At 43.1% G+C, this 10043-nt stretch overlaps 2 protein-coding genes and 1 long non-coding RNA gene across 3 annotated transcripts in view; 1 reads left to right on the forward strand and 2 right to left on the reverse strand.

Moving 5' to 3' along the window:
* Positions 1 to 8715, reverse strand: part of HSPA14 (heat shock protein family A (Hsp70) member 14) — a 41592-nt gene extending 32877 nt beyond the window's left edge. The window contains exons 1-3 of the mRNA XM_017660344.3: positions 8526 to 8715; positions 7416 to 7496; positions 7260 to 7342 (exon numbers count right to left, since the gene is read on the reverse strand). Of these exons, the coding sequence (XP_017515833.1) occupies positions 7260 to 7342; positions 7416 to 7496; positions 8526 to 8582 (221 nt within the window). The 5' untranslated portion in view covers positions 8583 to 8715. The remainder of the gene's footprint in view (positions 1 to 7259; positions 7343 to 7415; positions 7497 to 8525) is intronic.
* Positions 661 to 7492, reverse strand: MSANTD7 (Myb/SANT DNA binding domain containing 7). Its single transcript, XM_017660345.3, has 4 exons — positions 7416 to 7492; positions 7260 to 7342; positions 4531 to 5257; positions 661 to 4018 (listed from the first exon to the last, which is right to left on the reverse strand). Exons 3-4 carry the CDS (start codon positions 5249 to 5251, stop codon positions 3498 to 3500), a joined length of 1242 nt encoding a protein of 413 aa, XP_017515834.2. The 5' UTR covers positions 5252 to 5257; positions 7260 to 7342; positions 7416 to 7492; the 3' UTR covers positions 661 to 3497.
* A 137-nt stretch (positions 8716 to 8852) lies between the features above and the next one.
* LOC118968979 (uncharacterized) lies at positions 8853 to 10043 on the forward strand. The gene is made up of 2 exons (XR_005056863.2): positions 8853 to 9157; positions 9692 to 10043. It is a non-coding gene; the product is annotated as an uncharacterized lncRNA (long non-coding RNA).

The raw sequence follows: 10043 nt of genomic DNA on the forward strand, positions 1-10043 counted from the left end.
GCTATGGTTTGAATTCTAATTTGGCTTAGCATTTTGCCAGGAATACTGGCAGGTTCCTTATTTCCTTCTCTGTCACCTAAAAATTGACAAGGAGGAAACAGGTAAGTAACTTACCCAAAGTTACATGGCTAATTAATGGCAGAACTGACAGGAATCCAGATCTTCAATACAAAGTTTAGTACTTTCCACTAAACCCTCTTTTCCTCCCTATTTCTAAACCCAATATTTAGACTACATCCTGGACAAAAAATTTTAAGAGTAAGAAAAAAAGATGCAGTGTGTCCATAGTAATTTTTTCTATTTTTTGCACCAATGTAAATTTGGTATGACACTTAGCTGGTTGTTTTCAATTTTATTCAACCAGGATAATTTATCCTACTATGTGTAAGCTACCTAATACCAGTCAGACGAGATCCTTTGCAAGGAAAGGATATTTCATGGAATTTATAGAACTCTTAGAAATGGAAAATTATTCCTCAACTGCCATGCAAAGAGGGCCTCTATCCTTGAGGACAGTAAGCACACATAGCTTTTAGGGCCAAATACAGGCAAGACCCTGGAGATCAGCTAGCAGATTACAGAAGCATAAAACAGAGAAGAGAGGTGATGACAAATGATCACAGATATCGCCAGAAAGTAGTGGACTGACCCACAGCTACATACAAGTAACAACTTTATTTGTCCACACCAGGATTGTACGTAACAGAAAAACAAAGGGTGGTGGGAGTTTTGTATATACAGCACCTCATTTACATCAGGGTCTTAGGAGGCAGAGTGTGAATCCTACCACTGTATCACAACCCCTCCTAGCAATGCCATTTTTTCTTCCTCCCCATTTCTAGATGCTTCTTGCATAGTCAGCAGGCCCTGGGGCCTGACACAACAGCATGAATGTGCTGTGCTCCAGTGTCTTCTTCCCACTATTTCACAGAGCAGTGCCTCCCACGCCTGAGCTTTCACATTCACCTGTTCATTGGCCCTCACAACATTCCTGTGAGGTAGGTAGAAGTTGTTAAGTTTCCTGCTTTATAAGTGAGGAACCTGAGTCACAGAATGGTGAGATGACCTGTCTAAGGATGGACAGGCAGGAATGGTTAGGCCTAGAGCTTAGGCAGGATCACTGGGCTTGTTTTCCTTCACATAGCCTCCTCTTTTACAACGTCCCCCCTCTTAATAATATTTTGCCCGTTTTTTTCAGTTTACTTCTTAAAGACCCTTCCCTTTAGTTTATCCCATTAAGGTTACTTCTTCACCCATAGATTTTCACAATGCTACTTTCCTCTGACGTTTAACTCCTCTGTTCTTTAGCACTTATCCTGGATAAATCCCTGCCTATATACTTTGCTACCATTTATAGATTAATACAGTACAGGCCTAACTCTCCTTCAAGTACTTTCCTGTTTTCCCAGAAAGTCTACCTATGTACATTAGTGTTATCTGTTTATAACACAAATTCTTCCATATAATGGCCAAAAACAATGGAGAAAATGCACGTGATATACATATACTACATATATATCCACATACATATATATCCATTGCAATGTCTTAATATATGATCCTTTAAAGCAAGGAATCTATGTCTGGCGTGCTTACAGAAGTTCAAGATACACTAATGAATATTAACACCATAAAATGCTTCCTTAAAATACAATTGTTACCAGTATCTCAAACATACATTAATATGCTGCTATAACTGAAAATGTTACAAGTAAAACTTCATTTTTTGTTATGTCACTTCTATAGAATTTTTTTAAAACTGGAAGGTACTAGAAAACTCATCTAATACATATCGCTCATTTTAGAGAGAAACTGAGGCACAAAAGGGCAGGAGATTTGCCCAATGTAACAAACTGACAGGGTTAGAAACCAAGCATTCTAACTAGATTCCAGTGTATTCTACACCAGCTGTCTCCTACATATATCACCCATTCATCAGAGCAGCTTGCTTGCTTGCTATCTGTTCCTGGTTCCAAGTATGTTCTCACTTGTTTTGACCATTTCTTCACCTATGTGTACTCCACCATTTAGATAAGCAACGAAGCCTACAAAATATAAAACTAAACCACTCCCAATATGTCCATTTTTTTTTAGCCTGTAGATTGGAGGACAGCTTTTTAAGTTCGTATCTTCTGTTTTTATTTCCTGAAAGTACTAAGTAAACCACTAAAAGCTTTAAGTTAACTTAATGATGGCCAATAATGGCTCCCCTTCTACAGTAAATTGGAAATAGGGCTCAACACCTTGAGATCCCCCAAAGGAAGTGTGTGTGTGTGTGTATTTTGGGGGTGGGAAGAGGGCTTTTCTGTTGAGGGCTTATGCTTAGAAGGAGTTATCTAATGCCGGCAGTGTTTATCCCCATCACCCTCAATTGCTCCCAAAGCTGCTCTCTTCCACCATATTGCCATTAACTAGGTGAACTTTTGTCTACACCAAATGAGAAAAAGTGACTTTGGAAAGTTCTTTAGAAGACAACTTTCTAGGGCTTGCCTTCTGTAACATACTAGACAGAAAAAGACTAACAGAAAAGAATGAAATTAGCTAAAAGCATTTGGGAAATTGATATAATCCAAATTGTTTCCATGATGTTCAATGGTAACCCAAACTTAAAGATATATAGTTATGTATATAAAGGGACCCAAATAATATGGAATGCAAAGTATTTACTTACACTTAATATTTTATAAAAGAGCCAATTCTATCAAAGATAATCAATATAAAGCATAACATACAATTGTGACTCCCTGTCAGTTCTGAATATATCCTTACTGTGATGAGAATAACAACCAGTAAAATGGTGGGAAAGATGGTTGAACTACTGAGTGCTTACTAGTAAGTGTCACAGACACAGCAGTGAAAATATGAAATACAGGTACAAATACACGTTGTGTCTATTAGTCTAATGAGTTAAGAAGGATTTTAAAAAACGAAGATCTTTAACTCTGGGAAGCAGTCAAGTTTAACTAGTAATGACTCAAGCAATGAGGTCACAGTACACAACCATAATTCTACATCCTGTCAACTAATGCGCCTCACCCTTGCCTTACTTTGGCCAAGGTTATATACATTAATAACTTACACATATATAGTGCTTTTAAACGTTTAAACCCTTTCACATCTATTGGCCATCTGATCCTCACAACAACCCTGTGAGGTAGGCAGGTCAGGAATTATTACGTAGCCCCCATTTTACAGATGAGGAAACTGGTATATGAGGTAAACTAAACTGCCTCACATCAGTGACAAAGCCCCAGCTAACTTGTTCTCTGGACCTGGCTCCATCAGTTTTCTACTAGGCCACCTCTCACACACATCTGAAAGGTCTTTCAATTAGCAGAGAAGTTTGGGAAAAATAACTAGCATGTATGTTCCTACTATTCTGCACATTAATGGTTCATCCACTCTTCTTTTTCTGAGGACATGGACAAGGAAGCAGAAGGCAGGTGCTGAACCGGGCATCTAGTAGTTTAGGAAATACACCCTTGTGTAACCAGTTCCTAACTTTTGGTATTTGAGATTAGCCTCTGGAGCAATTTTTCAAGCCCTAGCTGAAAAGCACCAGTTGCCTCCTCCACTGCTGTTGCCAAGCGTCTGACTGCGACCACAGCATCCCTGCGGAGCTCGTTGGCAGCATCCTGCTGAGCACTGGTCTCTTCGCCAATGGCGATCAGCCTGTCCAATTTTTCTTCCTCACGCTTTGAAAGTTCTCGTGCCAATCTCCTGTTTTCTGCCAACTCAGCTGCAATTGTCCTGGCCACTGATTGCCTTCTTCGCCTTGCCCACCTTGGAGGGGGCTCACTGGTCAAAGGCCTATCCCCACCAGAAAGAAAAGGGACTCTGGAGGAGACTGGAGGTCGCCGTGTGCAGGCCCTCCCAGGAGTGTCCTGGCTGGAGCTGGCGCAGGGACTGGGCTCGCTGGACACACCCATTCTGGTCATGGGGCTGCTCTGACAGGGAGCAACTGCACCTCTGAAAAGGTGGTGGGAACTGCTGTAGCTGGGGGTCCCTTGAGAGCACCCTGAAAAACAAAGCAACAATGTTGCAGAGGACATTCCTGCTAAGGGAATGCTTGCAGCCAGCAGCAGAGTTGAGAGACAAGTACAAAACGACTGTAGTTCCTGGAAAGGCCTCTATCCATAAGGGACTAGGAAGAATTCCTTTCCTTAATCTGGACTTCTGGCCTGTTGTTTCCTTATCTCCAAAACCTCCCCCTTGCCTTCCTGAACCCCTTTCCAAGTAGCTATCCAACCCATTCTATAGCCATAAATTCCTAAGTACTCCTTATAAAAAGTACCAAAACTAGTTGGGTTCTAAAGACTACTTCTGTATTCAAAAAGCTCTAACACCATACATATGTAGGGTCATTGCTTTTAAAAACCAGAGCCCTTTATCTTACCACTAGGTTTTTAAAAAAGAGGGCAGGGGGCAGAAATAGGAGCAATGCTTAAGAGAACACCATCCAAACATATACTGCTCTTTTGAACCAAGTGACGTGGGACCCCAGTAATCCTTCACATGCTTGGGAGTTACCTGCACCCAAGGATTCATCCCAGGAGTCCTCAAGGTCACTGGTTTCTTGCATCAGGTCACTGATTCTCAGTTGACAATCCTCATCTGATTCCTTAACTGTTTTCAAGATAGGCTGATGATCTGCAGCATGAGTCCTTTTTGCTCTCAGAATGCTTGTTCCCTCTTCCCTTGGGGTGTCAGAGGCCACTAAGTTCTGATCACAGTTCTTGGCCCAAGCAGCATCCTCCATTAAGTTGTCTGGGTCAGTCACTATCTGATTTCGGAGAAGCTGATCCAATGTATCATAAAATGGGCAGTGTGGTGGATCACCCATACTGGTGGCATGGGCAACATATGCCTTTAAATATAATGCCTTCAGAACTTTAAATTTGGAGCGGCACTGACGTTCGGTGCGGCGAAAGCCTTCCTGCTGCATTCGCTTAGACACAGCCTGATAGACATCTGCATTGTGATGCACAGTCTGGAGGCGCTGAATATACTCTGCCTCGCCTAGTATGGAGAGAAGAGTTCTTGTCTCCTGCCGGGACCACCGGATGCCTGCACTACTATTAGAACTGGCCATAGTGGACTGGGAAGGAAGGCTAGCTGAAGGAAGTTCCTCGGCAGCAAGGTGCAAATCTGATGGTGTGGGGAAGCTCTGTACTCTCAGTGTGTTTCCAGGAGCCAGCCGATTCTTCCCTCTCAAGGCTAATTGCTGAGAAGCCGGGTCCAAGGACCGCATTTCTGGCTAGAAGGCCACAGGGGAATGAGAGTTACAGGGAGGATGTAAGGAAAATTGTGGCAGCAAGTAAAGTGGCACCACCTGTAAGTAGGTCACAAACAGACAGGATGCCAAGCCTGAGAAAGCCCCACTTTGGGGGTTTGCCCAGGGTGGGTACTGGACCAGGGGCTAAAAAGGGTCTTACTGGGTTGGTACCAAAGGGACTGGCTCCTCCAAAGGGTGGAATGCTTCCAAGGCTGAGATCTGGTACGACTGTGTATCTGTAAAAATCACCATCCTCTTGCAAGTAGACAGCCCGAAAGGGAAAACACCTTGACCATGAGGCTACTCCCTCAGAAGTGCTAAGAGGACCTTGGTGTAGCAGTATGTCTGAGGGGCACTGGTCCTTTACTAACCTTGGCCTAAGTAGCATGGTGTGGCTATGTATTACCCATCTTACTATTACTGCTGCACTCTTTTGTTAAAAATTAACTGTCAGGGCCAGAAAAGTCAGCTTAGATTGTTCCTGCTAATACAAAGCTTTATGCATAACATAACAAAAGACAACTCCTATCTTCTTCCCAAAATAGCAGTATAAAACAACAGGGCTATCAGGGAACAGGTCTATGGAAATGTTCTGTATCTTGACTGTAGCAATGTCAGTATCCTGGTTGTGATACTGTACACAGTTTTGCAAGATGTTACCATTGGGAGGAAGTAGTAAATCCAATAAAACATTGGATCTCTCTGTATTTTTTCTTACAACAGTATGTAAATCTATAATTACCTCAAAAGAAGTTTAGTTTAGAAAAACCTTATTGTGGGCTGCTTACAGCGAATCTAGCTTCAAGATCCATCTACAACTTAAGCAGGGTTTATAATTTGAAAATTTTTCAGACCAACAAATTTACTGTCAAAAGGCTCAGTACTAAGTTTTGTTGATAGGTAAATGGATATGAGAATGCATTTATCATCACAAATATTTGAATTCCCTCCAAAATGCTATCATTTTTGGCATAGTGCATAAATATCCTAAGAAAAAAATAAATACTGAGTTCAGTTTAGATAGGTAAGGGTTAATAAAAAATACATATAGAAGAAATAAATATTAAATCTAATCTACAATCCCCAAATCCTAAGATCAATGCAAAGAAATTTCTATTTAAATTTTCAACTGAACAAAGTAAAAAGAACCTGGGATTAAGGTTAGAAGTCCTGAACTGCAGTCCTATCTAGTCTAGCCCCTAATTAATATGTCTTAATTTTCTCATCTACAAATGGGGAGGGATAAAACTTGCCCAACCAATCTTACAGGGATTTGAAGGGATTAAATAATAGATGTGAAAGCACTTTGAAAATTTAAAAACACTATATCAAGTACTACTACTCCAGTGAAAATGAAAACCTCTAATTATTATGGTAATCCATAATTGGAGGAGACAGAAGTCTGGAGAAGCAAGCTTCTTTAATCTTTCAATTAAAGTTGACAGGTGATTAACCTGATTCTTACTTAAGACATTAATTAAGCTGTTTCTCTAATGATTCAATTGGTAAGCCAACTGGAAAAGTTAGTTCCCAAAAAGTGTCACAAAAGGACCAAAGGAAGAAAATCAATAGCTTCTACATAAATGACCAAATGTAATAGATTTTATAACATTCAAGTGCATTGCAAAGAAATCTTCAAATTCCCCCAAATCTTTGAAGTTCTCTCAGTTAAAAATATAAAAATGTGAAAAGTTCAAACTACTACCTCTGAATGACACAAATTATCAGAACTATATAAATGTTGGCATTTAACAATACTAACAGACCTGTCAACAAGAAACAAATGTCTGAGTGAATCCCACCCTTGAGAAAACTCAATACTAATCGTCAAAGGAAAAAGCATACTGGGGTACTCTCTGAAATGACTCAGTCATAAAAAGCAATGAAAAAACAAACTGGTGTTTCTAGTTTCGTTTCACATTATGCTTAGAATGTATGAACATACTTTTATTACCACATGTAAAAGTATTATTTTATTCCATACCTTCTGCCAAGAATCTGTTTTACTTTCATTACTGTATTTGAAATATTTCTTATTCTACTTTGTTTGGCTGCCAATCCAACAACCTGAAAAAGAGCAATATATATTATAATGCATGTAATTTTTATATACAAAGTGCAAAAATGAGGGGAATCATACCTCTTCATTTTCTGAGTAAGCCACAACAGCTGGAGTAACTCTGTCACCTGCATCATTAGCAACCACATCAGCCCGGCCATCCTGGAGAAAAATACATTAGCCCTTTTGAGATGAAATACAAAGTCTCAGACACATTCAGACATATGTGGGCCACTGTTACTTTGCCATATATGTAGAAAGAAAAATTGCTAAATCAGTATTTGAAACTTGTAGGTTTAATTGCATTGCTGTTATTAAAAACTAGATTTTATATAAGGCCAACACTCCGTGAAGAACTGCCTTATTTTTTCAGTTGCTCTGCACTGTCAATAATTGGACCTAATACAATAACCTTTCAATATAGACTAATAAGCAGTATATACTTACGTATACTGCTCTGCCTTCCCTTACAAATATGTCTTTATTCCCTTTTCTACATATTAAGCAGCACTAATCTCTTTGACTTTTCCTTACAAATTATTTGACATTTAAACGAGAGACTAGTATCAGGGGAGTTTACTATTATTGTTCCTTCTGTCTCCCCACAACTCCTAGTCAAGTTCTCTTATTTCCAAAAAGGCTAAGAGTCAGTACAGCACGCACCATCAATTCGCTTTATATGCTTCGCGGGACCCACTGCTCCAGTTTCAGACCGCCGCCACCCGCCCTTTCCTGGCAAACATTCAGAAACGTCCAGGTCCCAGACTTTCAAGCCCCACCTCCCAGCCTCCTGAGGCCACGTAATCCCTGACACCCTCCCGGCCCCCTGCAGCCGTAACGCTCTCGAGACAGTTTGGGCGTCCTGAAGCCCTGACGACCCCGAGTCCCTCCGGGCCTCCTGAAGCCCTGAGTCCCAAGACCCCTTCCGGCCCCCGCTGCCCAGAACGTCCCTGAGACTCTCCTGCGGCCCTGACGTCTCCGGAGCCCGCGCGGCCGTGCGGCGGGCTTTCCGGAGGAGCCGCGGGAGACGAGGCCAGATCCGCCCAAACCTTCGCCTAGAAACTTCCTGCAGTAACTAGCGCTCCTCCGCGCGATGTTCCTAAACCAGCGACACACAGTTCACATCCCTGCAGGCGACCAGACAACCGGGTGGCCATCAGCCAGTAGTCCAGCTCCTTCCGAGTCCCTCACCTTATAAACGGCCACACAGGCTGATGTACAGCCCAGGTGAACTCCGATGGCCGCCATGAGGCGGTAGCGACGGCGGCTGCACTAACGTGCAGTTCCCCAGCAACAGCAGCTTCGGGCCTTGGAACAGCCCCATCAGGCACCGCGGATACTTCACGTTCTCGTCCGCCCACTGCGTCCCGTCCCTCCGCCGCGGCTTCCCGCGTTGCCGCCAATCAGCGTGAAGATCCCGCCTTCCCTCAAGCAGTCGACGAATAGGTTTAGTGCTCCTCACCTAACCCCGCTGGAGGTGCACGGCGTGTGCGATAGTGCGCACGCGCCAGAAGACGAAGGCAGGGTAGGGGCTCTTTCGCCCCGCCTCCTTATGATGCCCTTTTCGTGGGAGCCAATGGAAACTCAAAGTTGAGTTGCGTCACTTGTGCTAGCATCTCCTGGCAAGATTCTTTCTGAACCGCTAGCTCGTCTGTCCAGGGTCTTGGAGCCACCCCTAGTGATAGGAGGGCAGCTATTGGTGGACGCAGGTGGCGAGGCGCTTGGAGCTCCTGGCTCAGTATGCGGCGCAGTGATGGCCTTTTGCGCCGGGCTCTGGGTCTCCAACCCGAGGTCGGCGCACGGTCTGGGGGCCGACTGTGAAGGTGAGCCGTTTGCGTCTTGCTTGCATGGCGGTGGCACCGCGCTGCAGCGCAGCTGTCGTCGGCTTTGACTTGCCCGGTCCTGGCTATAAATAACATTTCACTCAGGAAATGCGGGCCCTTTCCCTCTTTTTTCGTCGCCTTGGCCCAAGCTTGGGAGAAAGTGCAGGCCCGGTGACACGTTGAGAACGCGTCCTAGTCTTGCTGAAACTATTAAACTGCAGCAGTCAGTGGGTTTGGATTTGGATTAGGCGTTGTGTAAACGCAACGAAATTCAGATGGCCCTGGAGCCAAACAGATTATGTCGCTCTGGCCAGCGAGACTTACCTCTCCTCGGACGGCAGATGTCTTTCAAATTCAAATTTGTTTGAGTCCCACAAGGAAAATAGAACAAGTTGTCTCTGAGTTGAAGCGACTTAAATCAGAGGAATTAGCTAACATTTATTAGGATTTTCCTGCGAAAAGTTGATTTACAAAGAAGTACATTAACTCCTTACGAAGAGGAGTGCCAAGGCATGACTACCCTTCCGTTCACAGAATCTCAGCTGTGGACTTGCTGTCAGAATACGCGGGTCTAGGTACCACCTACCCAGGCTCGGAGGCCCCATATCTGGGTCATGCAAAATCAGCGTGATAATAGCTACTTCAGGAAGCTGTTAAGATCAAAGAAGATCATTAGCTGTGCTCGCCCCTTCTTCCTGGATTACAGTAGCCCTTCCCTCTATGTTTCATTCTTGAAAATAATAGTTTACATGTATAATCTCCTCATCCTTTTGTGAGCTTGCAAATCTATCCCTACTTCCTATTGCCTACAGGAAATTGTAGATTCACAGTATATGTTGAATGAGTGTTCTCTGTATCATAATTAAATAAAATGTTAAGAATTGGA

The sequence above is a fragment of the Manis javanica genome, chromosome 2 (genome assembly GCF_040802235.1).
Source record: "Manis javanica isolate MJ-LG chromosome 2, MJ_LKY, whole genome shotgun sequence".
Lineage (NCBI taxonomy): Eukaryota > Metazoa > Chordata > Mammalia > Pholidota > Manidae > Manis > Manis javanica.